The sequence below is a fragment of the Rhinolophus hipposideros genome, assembly GCF_964194185.1.
Source record: "Rhinolophus hipposideros genome assembly, chromosome: 22".
Lineage (NCBI taxonomy): Eukaryota > Metazoa > Chordata > Mammalia > Chiroptera > Rhinolophidae > Rhinolophus > Rhinolophus hipposideros.
Window position 1 is genome coordinate 12,830,364 of NC_138068.1, and position 21,530 is coordinate 12,851,893.

The following is a 21,530-nucleotide window of genomic DNA, read 5'->3' on the forward strand; positions in this document are numbered from 1 at the left end:
CCCAGGCAAGCCCAGGCCTCCGCTCCTGGTCAGCACCAAGGACAGTTCCCTCGGCATCTGGCGGTGGGGACCAAACTTACTAGTAGCGTCAAAGCGCTTTGTGCGGCAAGGCACCGCTTTACGTTATGTACCACCCAGGGAGATAAAACGTGTCAGAATTTAACGCTGACTTGCCATAGGTTGTCATTCATATCCTAATTTTAGATATGTTTATGAACGATGAGGCGCCGGGATGGGCTGGGGTGTGGAGATTGAGGGAAGCCGGGAGCAGATGGGGAGGGAATCAGGTAATGGAGAGTGTTGAATGCTTGGGTGCAAAGATTGAACCTAATTTGGCGGGCAGTGGGGAGCCATTGTACTCCCCACTTGGGTTTTAAATGGGATCGTAGTATGACTGAAGGTGTGACTTTTTAATGAATTTGTATTTTACCTTCATTTGTATTATAGAATGAATACATTTAACTGTAAAACTTCAAGAGACGTAGAAGCATACAAAAGAGAAATAAAATCCGCCCCTCCCCCCATGTGCTGGTTGGAGTGTAAATCGGTACGATCACTTAAGAAAATCATTTGGCAGCGTCTGCTAAAGCTGAACAAATGCTTACCCTATGGCCCAGCAATTGCACCCCTAGGTATATTTTGGAGAGACATGGGTACAAATACTCACCAGGCCATGCACTAAAGTGGTTATAGCAGCATTATTTTTAATAGCTCCAAACCGGGGAAAAAATCAAATGCCCATCCAGAGTACAATGGAAAAATAGATTGTGGTATATTCGTACAGTGGAATACTACATAGCAGTGGTGGTAAGCCATCTACAACTGCATACAACACACACAAAGTTCTCTGCAAAAGTTCGCAGAAGAGGGACTTAGGACCCTGTGGGAGAAAATTCAAGCTGCACAGTTTGAGTCTGGGGTGCAGCAAGTGTGACTGGGTAGCCCCCAAATTAGTCATTCAAACTCCATTTCATTGTATATCACAGTGGCCAGCCACTGTGGGTCCCCAAAGTTGACAGGACTTCAACTCCCAGCCTCTCCAGTGGAGCGTTATGATAACCATGGGTGGTGAAGCCTCTTAGCAGTGGAGACCAGATTTAGAAGTGGGTTTAGCATCTTCATGAGGGCACCCCACTGAACAGGAGGGCACTCAGTAGATGTTTCTTAAGTGAATGAAGAAGGCACCACCCTTCAGGGGTTGGGGACTGAGCTAGCCCTTGTGTGTGGTCGTGAGCTGTCCTGGGAGACGGGTTTAGAAAGCATGTGAACGGAGTGGTGGAGTGGAAGCCACACTGAGATGAGCGTGCGTGGTTGGTGACATGGTGGGAGAGGCTGTTCTCCGAAGTGTGCTGGTTGAAGGGGGTGGTGGAAGAAGTGAAGCCTTGAGCAAGCTTGCAGGAGGAATGGAAAGAGCCAGAAGACGCAGAGGTGGCAGATTCAACGTCCAGAGAGGACCAGTGGTGGGAGGCATTCCAAGTGAGGATGGGAAGAGGTGGGATGGGGAGAACAGATGGCAGATGAGCTTTGGCAAGGAGAAGGGTCACCCCTTCCTCTCAGAGAGGAGGGGACGGGAGGGTCGAGGGGCAGGTTGGAGGATGGTGAAACTGGGAAGTGAAAAAGAGCAAGACAGACGCACCTTCTCAGTCAAATAGGAGCAAGGTCATCTGTTGGGGTGGATGGGGTGTGGGGCAGGGGTTGGGAAAGTCACTTTGGGGCTGTGACTAGATGAGCGGGAGATGGCCAACGGGAAGGTTCGATGGCTGAGGTTAGATGGGGACCTTGTTGGTGTGGTTGGGTACAACCTGAGTTCCCAGACTGAGGACTCCTGAGGTGGAGAAGGTGTTAGGTCCGAGGGAAGATGAAAGACAGTTGGCGTGGGCCCATTTGGGAGGTCCTGGGAGGTCTTTCTCCGCAGTGGCTGTGGCTACTCTTGTTTGGCACCTACTGTATGCCAGGTACTGTGGTCAGTGTGCTGCCATTTAACCTTCTCCACAGCTGCTGCCCAACTTGCTCAAGGTCTGCTTGCCCAGGACTCTGCCTGGGCTGTCTGATTGCAAAGCCAGGCAAAGCCCCACACCTGTTCTGGGGTCCAAATAGGGGACTGGATGTGGAACGCTGTGGGGCTGTAGATGCCACACAGATGTGAAGCCCACCTCTCCAGGCCTCGTCAGTCTCAGCGGCGACTGAGTTGTCATGTTTTGGTCCTCCCTCTTCCTGGAGAAATGTCAGATCCTGCTGCATGGGGACGAGCTGGTGTTGGGCTCCAGAACCGTGCTCGGTGGGGAGGTCATCATCCCAGGCACGTGTCTGCAGCCTGCCTGCAGGGTGCTGGTCATGGGTGTGTAGCCCGGTGCGGAGGGGTTGTGTGTTCCCTGACATAGGACTGTGCTTGTGTGTACGGGTGAGTAGACGGACGTCTCTATGTCTGTGAGTCTGTTTCTGAGTGAGCATGTGTGTGTTTCAGAATGTTTCTCTGTGCCTCTGTACCTGCTACACACAAGGAAACAGAGACTGCAGATAGAAATTAGGGAAAGAACAAATGGTAGAGGGAAGGGAACACAGCCATAAGGACACATGCGTTCCCCCACATGTTCAGAAACACGCAGGGTGCCACACCCCCAGGAGTGCAGTGTCCATGTCTCCCTGTGCTGTCTTGAGTGGGTTGGCATGTCCTTCATCTATGGATACTTATCTCTGCGTGTGACTGGCCTCCGAAACACAGCACGACAGGCCTGTGGAGACGCGTGGAAACACACACACACGGACGCTCAGCTCTATAGACACACACTCCGTGTCCTTGCACGTATTCCCCTATATGTGTGTGGACATTACTGTGTGGTTTTTCGAGTATGCGGGCGCCTGTGTCTGAATAATACAGACACGTGGGAGACACACATGTGGGCACACGCTGTGAGAAACACACACAGCATCTGTGTGTGTGTGTGTGTGTGTGTGTGTGTGTGTGTCTTAGAGTCAGGGGGAAGGGGACACCAGCCTAGAGTTGGGAGGCCAGCTGGAGGTGTCCTGGCCTCGCTCTGTTCCCTGATATGTGGCGTGCAGATCCAGCTCTCCTGTCTCTTACCAAGAAAGATGAAGGGATTTGGGTGGTTCTTTCCCCCCAGGTCCAGGAGGGCCTTGGATAGGATGACGTGATCACAGAGTAGAGCTGCTGTGGGGGAAGGGTTGTTCAAGGGGAGGGAATAGAAAGGGCAGAGGGCCATTGTCCTCATAAAAACCTTGTTCTCCCATTTTACAGTTGGGGAAACAGAGGCACAGAGAGACTGAATAATTTGACCAAAGTGTCACAGCCAGTGAGAAAGGGATTCAGGATTTGAACCTAGACCGTCTGGGTTCATAGCCAATGGCCTAAATCGGCAGACCTCAAATAAGGGATGACTTTGCCCCCAGGGGATGTTTGGCAATGTCTGGAGATGTTTTTGATTGCCATTACTGGACAGGAAGGTGCTATTAGCATTTACTGGGTAGAGGCCAGGATACCGTCAGACCTTCTACAATGTACAGGACGCCCCTGCCAACAAAGCAATAGCCCATCCAACGGCCAGTTGTGCTGGGGTTGAGAAACCCAGGTCCAAATCCATGCAAAGCACTTGAAGAGAATATGTGACACATAGTAGGTGCTCAATAAATAGTAGCTGATGATGAGGAGGAGACGTGATTTGGAGGAGGTCTCAGGTGATTTAAGGGGGGAGAAACGGTACACGTACATGAACCCGTCAGTTAAGAGAACACATATGATGCTGTTTGTGGGCAGGGGGGTGAGAAGGACAGGCTGTCCGGAGGAGGGTGGGTGCTGGGGAGACCTGTGGTGGGAGGAGCTTGATGGAGTCAGGTGGAGGCCAAAACTGGTCAGCCACCTCCCCTGGAAATACTAACCAAATGTCTCGCCTCTCTGTCCCCTCCCATCCCGTGTCTGCCTCCCCACCTCTCTTGGCCTCTCTGCCCAGAAGGAGACAGCCGGAGGCTGAAGGGGGCCATCCAGAGGAGCACAGAGACGGGCCTGGCAGTGGAGATGCCCAGCCGGACACTGCGCCAGGCCAGCCACGAGTCCATCGAGGACAGCATGAATAGCTACGGCTCAGAGGGCAAGTGAGTGAGGGGCCCGGCCGGCTCCTGCTGGCCATCCCGGCCCTCAGTCTTCTCTGGGGTGGGATGGGAGGGCCTCGGGCTGGGAGGGGCGCTGGAGAGGGCTCCTGGGACATCCCGTCTTCAGAAGGGAGGTGATGAAGCCAGGAACCTCCGAGGAAAAGTGAGACAGCCAGACTTTGGTGACCGACTGCTCCACTGCTCGTCAGCTATGTGACCTTGGTCAAGTCACTTCTCTGTGCCTCAGTTTCCTCATCTGTAAAATGAGGATAATACTAACCTCATAGGGGTGCTATGAAGATTAAATGGGTTAATTTTTATAAAGAGTGTTGGAGAGTCCTCGGCCTCCACCTTCTGCTCCCTCCCATTGCAGGCCCTGCCTCGCAGCTGGGGGCTTCTGCCGCCTGAAGCCGTCCCACCCCCCAACCCCTCCTAAACTGGGCATCTCCGGCCTCTGTGAATGGCCTTGCCTTGGCAGATGCTGCGGTCCCGCCCACCTCTTAGGGAGAAGAGGAGGAGGCTAGGCGGAAGGGAGAGGAGGAGAGGGAAGGGAACAAATGTTTTCTTTAACCTGAGAAACTTGGCAAGGCAGCAAAACTTGGAGGAAGGTACTGTACGCATCTGGGGAGCAGTGGGTCCTTGCTGAGTTTCAGGGGGTCAGGTGGTTTGAGTCCCAGTCTTGGCTCTGCCACTGACTCTGGTGGCCTTGGTTATCTTCCTTGGCCTGCTAAAGCTTCGGGAGGCCAGCAAACATCTCATCTGTTGACTTCCAAGCAGGTGGGAGGACCAGGTCACGGGAGGGCAGTGTGGTGTAGTGAGCAGCCACAGGAAGTCAGATCCACATTCCCATTTTATAGAACAGCAGGTAAAGGCTCAGAGATGCAACACAACTTCCTCCAAGGAGAGCAGCTTAGGAGGGTTTTGTGAAGAAGGAATGAGATGATGGTGCTTGGGAGGTGGCTCTTGTTGTCACTTGTTAGCATGTGTTTTAAGGAACCAGAGAGACGACTTACATGACAGAAGTTCAAAGCCAGGACTTGAGTCAGACACCTTGGTTTGTACCTAATTTCTGCTTCTTAGTAGCTGTGTGACCTTTGGGGAAGGTACTTCTCCTTTCTGAGCCCAATTTCTTCATCTACAGAAAGGACAATAGTACAGACCACTAATAAGTTCTGAGGGTTGAATGAGTTAACATACTCGTATGTGAAAGCACTTAGAACAGTGACTGGCACACCGCAAGCACTGTTTATTGTTCCTGTGATGATTGTTGTCTGTCATTGACACAGCCACTGTCGGTTGGGCATTTTGCTCCTCGAGGCAAATGGCATTCTAACAGATAACAGTGAGCCCCTCTAAATACACTCGTGTCTGTAAAGTGCTTAGCACAGAGTAAACGGGATACATATTGGCTGTGATGGTCATGATTGTTGAAAGGTTTTGGGTGTGTGTCTTGAGCCCGACTGAGGGAGGATTGGGTGGGTTGGAGCGTGTGTGGTCCAGCAGAAGGCAGAGTCTTGCCCTCCTGAGAGGGGCTGAGTCCAGACACATGCTGCCACCTTGCCCAACATCTGGCTAAGAAAGTGAAGGTGAAGGGACAGGTGGGGACCTTGAGCTGTGGTCGGCCTCCTCCTTGTTCCGGAGGTATTTTGGGCATTTTCAGGACCCAGATGCCAAGCTCTGAAACAGGAGGGGGTGTGGCCGTCCTCTTCCTGGGCTCCTGCCAGCCCAGCTGAGGCTTATAGGAAGCCAGCGCCTGAGCAGGCCCCCAAGCCTGTGGCCCTGGGCACTTCTGGGTCTGTCTACCCTGGGCACTGGATCACCGGGCATGTGTATTCCTGTAAGTGGGCACAGGGCTGCTCCCAGGTGGCTCTTCATTTCAGCAAATGGCCTCGAGCACCTACAGTGTGTCAGACAATTGGGCTGGGCACCTCTGGGACCCTGCCTTCTGACCAAGTAACTACCGTAGCCGTGTGATGAGAGCTGCAAAGTCCTGAAGAGAACATTGCAAAGGCTGCGTGCCCCCCAGGTCTTGGTGCCTGTGGGTTGGGCCGTCCTCTCAGTGAAGGCCCTTGGGCTCCAGGTTCCACAGTGCCAGCTAACGGTGGCTGCAGCCCTCGTTCTCTGGGGTGTGGCCCCGGGGCCAGCAGCAACAGCAGCGGCCCCCTCTGAGAGCTCGGGAGAAATGCAGACCCACTGACTCAGAATCTGTTTTTTTTTTTTTTTTTAATCCCTCTAATTCAGAACTCTTTGAAGAGTCTGAAGAAATTTATTGGAGGCCCACTAGATGGGACAGAGTAGACCTTTGGTTTCTAAGTAATAAAATAGATGAACAGAAATGACGCCTTCCCTCTAGGTCCTGAAGCAAAATCCGAAAAAACATGGACCCTCTCAGAGCAAAGTCTCTGGGGGGTGGCATAGCTCCAGGCAGGTCCTGTTTTGCTGTTGAAGGACACTCTGAGACCTGTATTCACTTATATCGCTCCTCTAACAAGCTACCACAACTTGAGTGGCTTAGAACAATGCAAATGGTTTTACAGGTCTGCAGAAGTCTGACGTGAGTCTCACTGGCTAAAATCCAGATATCCACAGGGCTGCATTCTTTTGCGGACCCTCTAGGGGAGAATCTGTTTCCTTGCCTTTTCCAGCTTCCAGCTGCCCACATTCCTGGGTTCATGCGTGGCCCTCTTTTTCCGTCTTCCGAGTCACCAACTTCATATCTCTCTTGGACCCTTCACCTGCTGCCATTGCTGTCCCGCTCCAGAATCTGCATGCTCATGAGGTCTCCAGGGGCTTCGCGAGCACCTTGAGGCTGGTCAGCCCTGGCTTACAGTAATCATGTCGCAGAGTAACACTTAGAGCACGGGCTGTGTGCTCAGTGCCTGTACAGCTGTGGACTCCTTTAATTCTCACAACAGCCTGCAGGCGTTGGGACTGTTCACATCCCCGTTATACAGACAAGAAAAAGCCAAGAGAGGTTAATTAGCTTGCCCAAGGTCACACCACAGCTAGTAAGTGGCTCCAAATGCTGGGATTCCAGTTCAGATGTTTGGCGTCTGCCCTTAACCATGACATTGGACTCTTTCCCTCATGTAATGGCTGCATCTAGTATCAAGATTCCTGGAAGAGCCCCAAGTCGCTCCATCTTTTCCCTCCGCAGACCTCAGCCTGTTGGATTGATTCTGGTTTATCTCCTGAAGCTGGGGAAGGGCGGTCTTTCTCTGAGCCCCTTTCTGCCTGATTGAAAACGGAGGTTCTATAAGTCAAGGTTGGTAGGGAACAGCTGTGGGTTTGGCAGCCAGCCAAACTCCCCTCCACCAGCAGGCCCGTCTCCTCCAGACAAAGGGCCAAGGGTTCAAGGCCCCCAAGAAAGGGCCATGAGAGAGTACCACCCTGGGCCCCCCTGAACCCTGAGGTACTCCCTAGACTGTCCGCTTTAGTTTGGGTTCCTCAGAACCAGACCTGAGACATGGATTCGCGTGCCGGTGATTCCAGAAAACCATGACAGAGGAGCACGTGAGAGATAGGGCAGGGGAGGCGTCCAGTCATGTGTGCGTTGAGAAGCCAGCTGCCACTGTGGGCAGCTGGAGCTTAGTCCTGACGGGAGCCAATGTGGAACATACACCTGAGCGTCATCCCTCAAGAGCTGAAGTATTTATACTCCGACTCTCATCAGTTACCGGTTGACGCCCCTGCTCTTCCTGTAGCACAGTGGGCTTTGGAAGCCAGAGTAGTTCCTCAGGGGCCAGGGGAACGCAAGTGCTGGCAGTTAGAAGTCAGGGTGACGTGGTGAGGGTCAGGGAATATGGGGGTCAGGGGACCAGCAGAGCCTGCTACCCTGCCTGAGAGCATAGTGCCACCATCTCCCAGCTGCCCAACCAGAATCCTGGGGTTCTCCCAGATGTGTCCCCCTCTCTCACACTCCAAATCCAATCTGTAATTAGGCTCTGCCATTTCACTCCTAGTAATCTCTTGACTTCATTTATTTCTCCCCATCCCCATCCCCTTGGTGAGGCCACTCATCACTCTTGCCCGGATACCTGCAAGTGTCCTTTTTGGTCCAAACACTGTAGTCACTTGGCGCTCATTCTCTCTGACCTCTGCCCGCCTCTCCGAGGCCCCAGCCATGTCTCCCCGCTCCAGCACCCTGAAACTCTTATGCTCCCCTCTGTTTCACCTCCAGGTCTTTCATACGTTGCTCCCTCTACCCGGCACCCCCTTCCCTAACCCTCTTCCCTCTCCACCCTCTGACTCATGCCTCCTCCAGATCTCAGCTTAGAACTGGCACAGAAGCTTCATCTCATGTGCCAGCTCCAGTTAACTGATAGTGGCCCCCTGAGTGCTGTGTTGAGAAGGATTCTGGAGCCCAGTCCAGGCTTGGCAGGAGTGTTGAGGTTGATTAGCAATGTCTGGCCTGGGCATGGGCAGGAGATGTGGAACCGCAGGACCCACGATTCCTCTGGGTGTGTCAGTAGCTGCCGCAGCCCATTCTGCCCACTCCCCACCATAGCACTCTCTACTCTATTGAAATTGTCCCATGTGTGTCTGTCTAGACACTGAGTTCAGTGCCTGCCCAGCATGGGGCCTGGCCACAAGTGATCCTCTGTAAATTTTGATAAGGGGTAGGAACTAGGAAGAGATGCACACACACTTTACACACACACACACACACACACACACACACACACCCGCACGCTCCGTCTTCATCCCAGAATCAGGACCCAAAGCTCTCAGAGCTGGCTGCCAGTGCCCCTCCATCCCTTCCCTCTGCATCTCGTTGTCCTGAGGTGTCTGGGTCATCAGCAGCCAGTTCCCTGGGTGTCTGGGTCACTCTGCCCACAGCCCTAGAAAGCAGAATGTGAGCGGATGGCAGGGCCACCTCACCTGGGCTCAAGGACACATTCCTGCCAAGGCTTTTTCCTAATCACCAAAGGTCCAGGAGGCCAGAACACCCTTTCCCTTCCCCACCTCTGCTGTTAGCAGTCGTAGGCCTGAAGGACAAACCAAGACTGGATGGGGCCGTGCGCTAGGAGATGGGGGTTATCAGCATCTGACTGTGCCAGATTCCGTTCTGGGACGTTTCTCTCTTTTAATGCTTAAACAGCACCGAGGAGATAGCCTATCACTGTGTATTCCTATTTCACCGAAAAGGAAACCCAGGCTCTGAGAAGTGAAGAATGTGTCACCACAACTAGTGAGTGGGCGAGTCAGGATTCAAATCCAGGCCTGCCTGACCCCAAAGCGTGGACTGCAATTCCCTGTGCTTTGTCCCTCGGGGCACCTGGAGACAGTAGAGCAGAGTGGTTACCCAGGTCTGCCTGCCACTTACTATCAGAGTGATCTTGGTTGGCTTACTTAACATTTCTGTGCCTTGTTTTCCCCTTCTGTAAAATGGGTATCGATAATGGGTACCTAACTTTCATGGAGTTGTTAAATGAGAAATAAGTGAGTTAATATTGATAACTTAGTACTAGAGTGCTTGCTCATGACCTAGTTTTTAATAAATAAAATAAAAAATAAAACCAATCCCTGGCTTCATACCCACAAACCACACTCTTGGAGCAAGGGGCAGCAGGAGGGGTAGGTTTGGAAATGTCTTCAATACTGAAGAAACCAGGGTCAGGATTGTGCAGTGCTGTGTATCCTGGCATTCAGTTAGTTCTGCTCCAACGCTTGTTTTGAAAACATGAATTTGTTCCAACACGATTGAAGTATTAGGGAATAATGTGAGCACGACACACATTTTCCCTTCACTCAGGTGCGAGTTCACCCACAAGAAACACGAGGTGAACGCAGAAAATTGCACCCTTGTAGGAATACACAAAACACACCTCAAACATCTCCCTGCTGCCTCACCTGTGTGTGTTATCCCATCTACGCCTGGTGTTACAACTTTCCGTCCATTTCAACAGCCCTCCTTCCCCTCTTCGCAGTAACTCTTAGGCTGCAATCCTTCCGACACTCATTTCCATAAGCAAACTTCAGGTCATCTGCAAACACGGTGAAGCCCCATGTTTATGGTATTTACTCATTTCTTAACCACTTAATGTGTGTAAGACTATGCTCCCATTTTTACTATGGTCCTGGCTTGAACTGACCGCACGGTAGGTTCAGCCAGTCTGAGTGATGGTGGATGGATGGGTAGACGTGTGGGGCAGGTGGTTGTGAATGGGTGGACAGAGAGCCCGTAAAACACTAAAACCTTTCAGAACCATGTAACCCATAAACACCACGAGGGCAGTGCAGCCTTTTAATTCCTGATGCAATCGAGACAGGTCTGGAAAAGGGAATAGAGTCAAACCCCCAATAACCCAGTTACTCCTCTAACCATCGAGAGCACAGAAAATCCAAGCTCCAAGATTAATAATAAAAGACAAATGGGTTTCAGCTCCTCAGAAAAAGCTAACACGATTTGAAATGCGGGTAATCTCATTTCACCATTAACACAAAAATGAAAGGCCCGTGGAACATGGGTTGTAGTCCTATTTCAAGCCTCTGCATGGCGTGTGCCCCTGGGAGGAACCAGCTGCTCCAAACCTCCGTGCCCCTCACCCCCCATACTTCCAGATGGCCTGAGCTTGGTCTCAGGCATCCAGATGCTGCGCCTTCTAACCGGTTTGGCATCAGAAATGCCATGAAAAGTCTCTCGCTGGCTGGGCAGCGAGGACCAGCAGCCATGGTATTGCAAGCCTTTATTCATTCAGCAAACACTGTGTGCCAGACCCTCTGCTAAGCGCCTTGCCTGCCTATCTCATGGATTCTCCCCAACAACCCAGCAAGGCGATTAGAATGTATTCCTGTTTTATACATGAGGAGACAGCACCTCAGAGAGGTTACAAAACCTACCCCAGGTTGCCCAGCGCTAGAATCCAATCCAGTCTTAACCACTGTATTTTCCCAGTTTAGGACCAGCTGAAGGGTTCGGCAGTGAACATTGATTGAGTTCCTAGTGCCTGCGAGGCATGGTGTACATGGTAGCATGTACAGGTACATAATAACTCAGCAAGCTCTTTCCTACCCCTTTGCAAATGGATCCAATGAGCAGAGATGTTCGATACCTTTCAAACGGGTAATGTACAGGCACCCCCCAGTGCAATGGCTGCACACTGTTCATTAGGGAGGGCGTGGTCTTGTTTGCAGATAAGAAGATTCAAGTGCAGAGACACCAGCAGCTTGCCAGAGGTCACACGGCAGGCAGGTGTCTGGCGAGGGGTAAAAGCAGCTCTGACTGTGTATCCTTTGCCTTGCGGGCCACTCCTGGCAAGACCCCAAGGTGGAGTGGGGTCTCCGATGCAGTTGGTCCTCTGGCCAGCAGGGACCTGCCATCACTGTATTCTTCCTTCCTCCATGGAGGATGTGATAACCCGTTCAGGGTTTCTGGGGCGTCTGCCTGGTTCCTTGGCAGCCGGCGAGGCACCCTGGGATGGGAAATCAGGCAGCCGCCCAAATATTATAAACAATTACTGCTAATTACCAGGCCTGCCAGTTCCCCATTGTCTGCTCACAATCCCACCAGGAACCGAAGAGCAGACGATGATGGTGTTGGAGGAAACTTTCAATTTCAGGTTGTAGAAGCCCAGCCCTGCCAGGGGCTTGGAATCCAAGAGGCAATGCCGTTTCTCGGGCTTCTGGAGACCAGACAGACCCTCCTCACAAATAAGAGCATGGACTGTCCCTCCACCCCCCCACTTCTGCCCAGATGGCCAGGAGGATGGATGGGGTGGAAAAGAGACTGGGTGTGAAAGAAAGGCCATGTCACCGGCCTTTGTGAGAGAGCCTAGTTCTTAGCTGTGGTGCTATTATTAATTCAGGGTCTTTTGGTTTGTAAGAATGACAGGCACACATTTCTATCCCCAGATAGTTAAGTTATTTTTCCCGTCATTTCTCTATAATACTGTTGCATAATTGTGGAGATAATAGATTCGGAAGCCCGACTGCTTGGATTCAAACACTACTCTGCCTCTGTTTGGGTTTGGCCTTCTCTTGCATGTGGCAGGAATGTATGCTCCCCTCTGGCGCGTGGAGGGACCACAGAGCCTCAGGCTCTCACAGGTTTACTTGACAAGACGCCAGGCAGCCATTTCTGCAAAGCTTCGTGCCCTTCCCTTAGCTCCTCCTAATAAGGAGGATGGCAGAAGTCCCCTGTGCTTTCAGATTCCCAAACCCAGCGAGGGGTTCCTGTCATCCTCCAGTGCCACCAGCCCAGCCGGGGGACCCAGACCTGTGAGCACCCTCCAGTATCAGCACCCTGCTGTCCCCGCTTCACATCCCCTGCCCTCCCTGGCTGGGGATTTGTTGTTTGCTTGTTTATTTGGGGGCAGGGCAGCCCAGTTTTGCACCTATCTTTCTAAGTCTCTTTCTTTTTAGATTTGAAGCTCAAAAGCCAAGAATCTGACTGTTTTGTTCCCTGCCTACTGCCTGAATGGGATAGGGTGGCAGGGAATGGTAGGAAATTATGAAAATGAAAAGCACGCAGGCTAACATATCAAATTATTTTCCTGCCAGCAACTCTGCCAATAAGTAAAAACAGAATGTATTGGAACCACGCTGGGGTCTCTAATGTGGAAGGGGAGAGCTGAGCAGGCAGGACTGGGTAGCTAGTAGTTTGGGGCTCTTTGCGAGGGCAGACCATTCACACAGCTCAGTCCTCGTGACTTTCTGTGTCTGGGATTCTCTTTTTTATTTTCTAGACAGTCTGTTTGAGCTTGGGTCAACTGTCGACCCCGAGATCCATCAACTCTGGCCAGAGGACAGGGTCACTGGATTTAAGTAAAGCCAGTTGGCAATAACCAGCCCCTTCAATGACTTATGTTTATTTCTTGCTCATGCAAACTTCAATATAGGTGTTTTCTGGTGGCTTGGCCCCAGGCTCCTTTTCTCTTGTGGCTTCACCATCCTTAGGGCATCAGGACCCTCTGCTGGTGACACTGATGGGGGAAAAGAAAAGATCACATGTGGGACGTCTTGGGGTTTGTTTCAAATTGTGGTAAAACTCACACAATATCGAATTTACCATCGTAACCATTTTTAAGTGGATGGTCCAGTGGCAGTAAGTACGTTCACCTTCCCTCTGTTACGCTACTATCCCCACCATCCATCTCCAGAGCCCTTTTCATCGGGTTGAAGTGCAACTCTACACTCATTAAACCATAACTCTCTGTCCCCCAATCTCCTAGCTTCTGGCAACACCATTCCGCTTTCTGTCTCTATGAATTGATTCTTGATATATGTGGAATCATAGAGTATTTGTCCATTTGTGACTGGCTTATTTCATTTAGGGTAACATCTTCAAGGTCCATCCATGTTGTAACCTGTGTCAGAACGAGTTCCATTTCCTTGCAATGGCTGAATAATATTCCCCTGTGTGTGTATACACTGCGTCTTGCTTATCCATTCATCCATCGATGGACACTTAGATTGCTTCTACCTTTCGGCCATGGCAAATCATGCTTCTGTGAACATGAGTGTACAAATATCTCTTAGAAACTGTGCTTAGCATTTTTTTCTTTTTTGGTATATACCAAGTGGAATTGCTGGGTCACATGGTCGTTGTATTTTTAGTTTTTTGAGGCACCTCCTTACTGTTTTCCACAATGGCTGTACCATTTTACACCCCCACCGACAGTGCACAAGGATTCCAGTTTCTCCACATCTTTGCCAACACTTGTTGTTTTGTGTTTTAAATTTTGTTTTGTTTTTGATAGCAGCCATTTTAACGGGCGTGAGATGGCATGTGGGAGGTTTTTATAGGGTAGGCGTGGAAGTGGACCACATTACTTCAGCTGACATCCATTGGCCACACTTAGTTACAAAGTTGGGAAATGGATCGAGCTGTGTACCCAGGAGGAAAAGGTAAACACATAGCATTTACCACACCCACTAGACTTCTAGCAGCCCACCGCGTGTGTGGGGACCAATCCCAGGCGAGGGGAAGTTATTGTATGCCAGGGCAGCCAGCTTAGAGGTGTCTTCCACAAGCAACGCCAGGTGCAAATCCTGCCTCTCCCACCCTCGCACTGGTAAGCAAGTGGCTTTCCCTTTGCTGAACCTCGGCTTCCTTGCATGTCAACTGAATAAAATCATGCCTCCTTCAATAGAATCACTGCAGGAGTCACACCAGAAAGTATGATCCATGAGGAAAGGACTTTGTATTGTTCACTCTTATAGCCCCAGAGCTTGGAAGGGTGCTGACACATAGTAGGGCCTTGGTTCCGAGGTACCTAACCCAAGGTGGGTGGGTAGGGGACTGGCTGTGCCTTGTTATAGTGTCTTTTTTAGTTGTTTCTTTAGGAGCAACACATTGGCCCAGCATAATGATAAGTTGTATATCAGGTTTTCTCTGGTCCCTTTGGCAGCTTGCCTGGAACTTTATACATAAAGGTGCAAAATACTATTGGGTGACTTGAATCGGAAGAAAGCTGGTGTAGCAGCAAGCACTGCCCTCATACAGACCAGAGCATCGAAAGGCAGGTGTCTTTCTCACTCTGGGCCTCAGTCTTCTAATCTTCTAATCTGCTGGATTAGAGAACATTCTCCCGTCACTCTTTGCTGAGCAAGTGGGTGAATCCTTTGCCAACCGTGAGATTTTGTGAATTAGCACTCAGGTGTAATGGCCAGAAAGATTTGGTTCAAGCGTCAGGGAGCACAGGGAGCAGGTCTAGGCTGGGAAGACCTGGAGGCAGGAAGAGAGGACCCTATTGTATTGTTATCTCTGAAGAATTTGGGGAAAGGTAGAAGAGCAGACTGGTTTGGAAGCAGAAGGGGGCATCTATCTTGGGTGGAACCAGAAACCCAACCTTCCTTGGAAGCTCCTCCCGCTCCTTTAAGGCCAAGATCCCAGCGGGTCCCCCAAGAGGGGAGTTCTGGGTGGGGTGGGGGGTGGGGTACTCTCAGGGCAGTGAACAAAGTCTGTAGTGCCCTTGCAGCCCAAGGCAGCTCCCTCCTCCTCCTCAAAGACCTCCCTGGCTGCTCTGTGAAACCTGGCACACAGTAGGTGCTTATTAAAAGTTAACTGTCACTTTTGGAACTTGCCCAGTTGGAAAGTCACCTGGGATTGGTGTTAGCAGTATCTAAGTACTGACTCTGCCTTGCGAGCTCTGCGGCTTTAGACCAGCTGAAGCTGGGCGTCCTCATCTGAATAATGGTGCTAAAGCTAAAAAAACAAACAAGCAACTTCCTGTGATGGTTTGCTCCTGAAGAGAATCACGGTACCTTAGGCATGGAACTTACTGCCTCACCTCATTTAATACAGCAGACCTAGGAGATGGGAACATTGTTATTCCCATTTCAGAGATGGGAAAGAGAAACTAACGAAAATCGGCTTAAGCAAAATACATTATTACTGTAATTGTTGTTATTGACTTGTGCAACCAAGAAAAGATGAAGGTCTGCTTCAGGCAGAGTGTGATCCCGGAGCTCACACAATGCCACCAGTTTCATGGCTTCGCTCATGGACTCCGGATGGTAGCAAGAGAGCTGCCAGAGGTTCCAGTCTTTTGTCTCAGGTTCAAGTCTGGTGGGAAAAGAGAGCTTCTCACCCACTACAGTTCAAAGAAAGGTTCCCGGCCACATACCTGGGGGCTGAATGGGGCCACACGTCTGTCTCTGAGCCAATCCTGGTCCAGGAAAGGAATGCCCTGATTGGCCAGGCTGAGCTGATGCCGCCCTCTGGAGCCTGGTCTGCTCTGCTCCATGGGAATCATGTCTTGGAGACGGGGCTCCCCCAAAGGAACTTGGAGGTCTTGTTCCCCAAGGAAGCGGGTAGACATTGGGCAGCCCCCAGCAGCAACAAATGCAGGCCTCCGAGGCCAAGCTACTGTGCCGTGCATCTCAAACTCTCAGCTGCAAGCGCGTCTTCTGGAGCTCGTGGTAAAAGACAGGATCTGAGTCAGCAGCCGAGGGTGAAGAGGGCTGCAATTCTGTTTCTAATTAGCTCCCAGGCAGTGCTGCTGGCCTCTGGACCACACTTTGAGTGTCATGGCATTAAACTCTAGGAGCCAGGCACTGACAAGCATCTTCTCCCACGATTCCTACAACCTCCCCAAGAGGCGGGTGTCACCATACCGTTTCCCAGAGGTGGAACCGAAGGCTCGGCAAGGAGAGAGAGGGAGATGGTGCAGGACACAAAAGCTGCCCCCTAGAATGTTGGACTCAGAGCTGAGGTTCTAGGGCCATGAAGATGGAAGGACAGACAGAGACAGGACACGGGTCTGCCGGAGGCTGGGTGATAGATGTGGACAGAATCGGCGTGGCATGTGGGACGTTCTGGAGCTGACCGCCTGAATCACCACAGCCCTCTGTCAGCTCCGGAACATTTGTTTTTGTCTCCTCCTTTCTTCTTGCAGCCTTAACTACGGGGGAGTCTGCCTGGCATCGGATGCCCAGTTCAGTGACTTCCTGGGCAGCATGGGACCAGCGCAGTTTGTGGGCCGCCAGACCCTGGCCACCACGCCGATGGGTGAGTGTCCCAGGACGTGTTCCAAAGTGTGTGTGGGGGGTCCCACCAGAATCCCTGCATCTCCTCTGCCTTGACTGCAGCTGCTGAGGACCCAGCCTAGAGCCTGGTCTACACCTGCCAAGCCCTCAGCAGAGCCTGGGCATGCAGTGTGGGAGTGGGTTCTGGTCTTGTTTGGGGCTGGGAGCAGGGGAAGGGGATTTCCTCCCTATGCAGAGAGGAGGATCTGAGTCCTTGACTGAGCTTTGAAGCTACTTCCCAGACTCATCTCTTGAGGCCTCTTGCAGGAGACGTGGAGATCGGCTTGCAGGAGCGGAACGGTCAGCTCGAAGTGGACATCATCCAGGCTCGGGGACTGACGGCCAAGCCAGGCTCCAAGACTCTGCCAGGTGTGGGACGCCCTCCCCCTGTGAGGTGGGGGTGGAGGGAGGGAGGGGGTCTAGAAGAGAGAAAATTGAGCCCCACTGTGGGGGACCCCTTTGTTGCAACTCTGGTGACTCACGTAGAACTGGTGATTTAGGGTTTATTCTGGGGAACCAGTTGAAATCGTCAGCTGACCTTGTTAGCCTCCCACTGAACTGAGCTACTAGAGGGCAGAGACCATTTTTCCTGTTTATGGTTATACCCCAGTGCCAGGTAGGGTGCTTGGCACACCGTGGGTGCCCAGTAAACATTTGTTGAGTGAATGGCTGGCGATGACTGTAAGCCAGGGAGGGGTAGGTGAGTCAGAGACAGAGGCAACAGGTGAGTACAGGGTGAGCAAAGGCAGCGGGGAGGCAGGCAGGACAACCCAAGGGGGTGGAGCAGGTCCCACCCAACCCTGGCTGCACCCTACCGCCCACTCCCACCATCCCACTTGCCCCCTTTGCCTTCTCCCTAGAGCCCACAAGGGCGCTCTGATCCCCAGTGGTGGGTGGGTGGCCTCCTTCCACTGTGCCCTTTGCCTGCCATTTGAGGCCCACCCTGAAACTCACCCTGCTGGCCTCTGTCCCCAGCGGCCTACATCAAGGCCTATCTGCTGGAAAATGGTGTGTGCATTGCCAAGAAGAAGACCAAAGTCGCTCGCAAGTCACTGGACCCACTGTATAACCAGGTGCTGCTGTTTCCTGAGAGTCCCCAGGGCAAAGTCCTGCAGGTGAGGGGCATGGTGTGTGTGTGAGTGTGTGTGTGTGTGTGTGTGTGTGTGTGTGTGTGTATACACGCGGGATCGCGCACGCACGGTACCAGAGGGACAGGGAGGTGCTCCTGGGGAGGGCCTCGCCTGGAGGACATAGAGCACTGTGGTTAAGGGGCGCTCCACAACTCACTGTGCGTCTCTGAACAGGTTTCATTCTGAGCCTCAGCTTTTTCATCTGTAAAAGGGGGACACTGATCAAACCTACTGATAACAGTGACCGTGAAATGTGTGCCCTGCGCAAGAAAAGTATTTACAGGTTTGACCTGTAGTATGTGCTCTACAAATGGCTTCCAACAGCATCATCATTAACAACCTGCTCTGGAGGCCAGGGCCGTGGGCTGGAGCACACTGATAATAGACCGGGAGCTTTCTGAGGACGCACACAGGTGTTTGGCCCTGCGGCCGTTCAGAGGGTCCCAGTGGTGACTCAGACCTGGAGCTAGAAACAGCTGCCTGTCGTGGGGACAGGCGAGGCCCCGATCAGGTGGCTGCAGGAGCCATAGGCCCGTCCTCTCGGAGTTGTCGCTTGGGCATCTCTGGCTTGTACCTTAATTTTGCGCTCCTCACCTGGGAGGGCAAAGCAAATGAGGATGGGGCCAAGGTGTTACAAGCTTCCCAGGTAGTGGGACTTCTGCCAAACTGGGAAGCCCAGGTCCTGTCTCGGACGGTTTCTCCGCCTGAGGGTGAGACCCATCAGTGAGCTGTGAAATCAGTTTACCAGTCTCAGCAACTTTTCCTTTAATGGAATGGAATAGGAGAGAAAACATTTATCACCCCTAGTAATGGAAGTCTTCTTTGGGGGGGCACTTGCTTCCATGGTAAAGCCCAGGTGGGCACAGGTGAGGAGGTCTTCCCGGTGACCCTTGTCAAAAAAGTGTGGGAAAACCCTTCTCGTCTAGAGGCATGCAAACACAATTTTGAAACAACCCGAGGGCCATCCAGTCTACATGTTTCACGAGTGGGTTTCTGAGGCTCTGGAAGCAGAGGGCGCATGGGGGAAACAGGTAGAGAACGCACGATATAGGGTCAGCCCTCAGACTTGGGTTAAAAGATGGGGCGTGTCGAGAATCGCATAGAATGGAGAGGGCAAGACTGGAGGCAGGAAGCCAGCCATCCAGGTGAGCAATGACGGCTGCACTGGAGCCAGGAAAATATGGTTGGACTTGAGCATATTTTAGGGGGTCAGACCCATAGGGCTCAACGGTGAATGGGGCATGGGGTGACCTCGGGGTCTGGTTCTGGGCCTGAACGTGGCATTGGAGGGTTGGAACCACTGTGTCTCTTGCCCTCAGGTGATCGTGTGGGGGAACTACGGCCGTATGGAGCGGAAGCAGTTCATGGGAGTGGCCCGCGTGCTGCTAGAGGAGCTGGACTTGAGCACCCTGGCCGTGGGCTGGTACAAGCTCTTCCCCACCTCCTCCATGGTGGACCCAGCCACAGGGCCCCTGCTCCGGCAGGCATCCCAGTTGTCCCTCGAGAGCACCGTGGGGCCCTGCGGCGAGCGATCTTAGTGCCAGGGGTGGGGAGGGGCTCCCCGAGATGGCCTGGAGACCACCCAGCCCCGACCTGGGACCCCAGGCCCAGGGGCACCTTGAACAGAGGAGGATGGAGTTCTCCCCCACAGTGGGGAAGCAGAGCGGGGAGACCTGCCTCCCATGAGACCCTCCTCACCCCTTCTTTGCCTCTTGTCCCGACACCTTTCCTCTCCCAACGGGATTGGCTGCACTTGTGACTTGGCTGGTTCTTGACCTGGTGGATGTGGCTGCAATCCGGAGAAGGGAAAGACTGAGGTGGCAGAGCACACCATTCTCCTGCCCCAGACACTGTCTGACCGTTCCCCCTTTTTGCGTCCTCGGAAGCTCGCTGCCCAGAGCCAAGTCCAGAACCCAGCGGCCATCTCCATGGTGCCAATTACCAGCAAGTGTCTTTCCTGCGGCACCGGGTTCAGGCAGCTACACCTGCCCCAAAGCTGATGGGGCAGCTTTGCAAGGATCCGGAGCCAGCTCCGGGGGGGCCCAGAGCCCCCCACTTGAAGAGGAGCTCAGGCCTCCCTCCACCTGCCCGTGGAAGGAGCTTTGCCGCAGCCTGTCCGAGTCCATCTGTCTGTCCCCTCCTGCCTGCCCCTCTTCTGGTGGCTCTAGGAATTGGGGTCCAGCAGGAACCAAAGGAAAGGAAGAGGTGCCCAGGGCCTGGCACAGACCCCCAGGGTGCCTTACTCTGTGGGATTGCAACAGTTTACTTTGGAAACTATCGGACTGGAAAGAACCGTCACCTGGGTTTTGGTGGAGGAGCTATGGGACCCTGATATTCCAGAAACCCAAGCCCAGAGAGCTCACCATCTCTGTATTTTGGGGTGTTGGATTGGAGAGGGAGTCTGGCGAAAGCTGGGAGTAGGACTGGTGGTGCCAAGGTGAGGGTTTCCCAAATAGGAGAATCCCTTCTTATTGGATGAGGTCAAAGGTCATCTTGTCTACCCTCTGCCTCTAGGCGAGGGATCTGGGGAGGCAACAGAGCTCCCCTATTTTAGTCTTTTTAAACAAACCATGTGTACTAAGGGCAGAACCCACTGTCCCGGCCTCCATTACCTTGGCTCAAGGAGAGAAGGAGAGTGCGGAGGTGGTGAGTCTAAGAACTGGGAGATTCCTTCTCAAGCAGACCTGGGTAGCTGCCTTCCTGGCCCAGCCCTCCCTAGAGCTTCCCTTAGGAAGCCCTTTTGCATGCCGGGGAGGACGCGGGCTGGCCCCTCTTTATAGAAGCACATTTCTGCCACCTCCCCTGGGAGGCACCCAGCAGCCCACCACCCCTTATTATTATTACCCCGTCCCTGCTGTGTAGGGCATAGGCCAGGTTAGCTGGGTAGAGTTAGTGTTCCAAGCCCTGGGGCCTGTTCTTAGCTTGCATATAGTTCTCACGGAGTCCCAGGATGGGGTGGAGAGGAGATGCAAGTACATTCCAGGAGACCCCCTGTCTCCTTGCTGGCCCGGGCCTGGCGCTCAGGAGGCCAGCCCCTCCTCCTCCCCCTGTTTTCCCCTCCTCCTGTAGGGTTCTAGCTGGAGCTGCCCCCTATACTCAGATGTTCTGATTTATTACCCTTGGTACTGATTTTATTTATGAGGCACTCCTGAGGATCTGGTCCTTGGTGGAGGGGGCCTGGGCTCCATTAAGAGGGGGACTTTTTCCACTGAGGATACCTGGCTGTGTCTGGTCCCACCTTGTCTCTGGTTCCACTCTAAGCTACTGACCAGGCGATTCCTTCACCTGGCATTCCTCCCCCCACCCCACCCCACCCCACCTCCAGCCTATTTGAGCCCTGGGCATCCTTTAAATTCTGGTTGGGTTCAGTTGCCTCCATGGAGCTTCTCACACTGCACTGGGAAGGGGTGATGGAGAATCCCCTTCATCCAGGAGACCTTCAGAGCTCCCTAGGTTTGAGGGGGTGGAACCCCAAGATTGGGATATGAGGCAGCTGGGCTCTGGGTGGACTGGCATCTGAGGCCCAAGATCAACCCTTCCTCCATTTTTTTTTAAAACCCATGTGACTTCTCTGCTGTCTGTGTATTACTCGCCATTTGGAATATTTTGAGCCAGGAGAGTGCCTCCCCTCTCTCTGCAGCCGTCACCGCTCTGGTTGTTCAGAGGTAGTTTTCAAAGACAGGAAGAACCTGGCTGTCCCAGCCCAAGGGAGAGGGGGCTCGGGGGGGCCCCCCCAGCCTGAACCTGCCCTCTGGTGTCTGCACAGCCTTTATAAAGAGAGAGAGAGAGAGAGAGAGAGAGAGAGAGAGAGAGAGAGAGAGCTCC

The 21,530-nt window shown here is 52.7% G+C and overlaps 1 protein-coding gene across 1 annotated transcript in view; it reads left to right on the forward strand.

Annotated features, from left to right (window-relative positions):
• Positions 1–21,275, forward strand: part of RIMS4 (regulating synaptic membrane exocytosis 4) — a 50,265-nt gene extending 28,990 nt beyond the window's left edge. Inside the window, exons 2-6 of the mRNA XM_081033559.1 lie at positions 3,969–4,107; positions 16,446–16,558; positions 16,843–16,944; positions 17,551–17,690; positions 19,025–21,275. Of these exons, the coding sequence (XP_080889685.1) occupies positions 3,969–4,107; positions 16,446–16,558; positions 16,843–16,944; positions 17,551–17,690; positions 19,025–19,243 (713 nt within the window). The 3' untranslated portion in view covers positions 19,244–21,275. The remainder of the gene's footprint in view (positions 1–3,968; positions 4,108–16,445; positions 16,559–16,842; positions 16,945–17,550; positions 17,691–19,024) is intronic.
• The last annotated feature ends 255 nt before the right edge of the window (positions 21,276–21,530 follow it).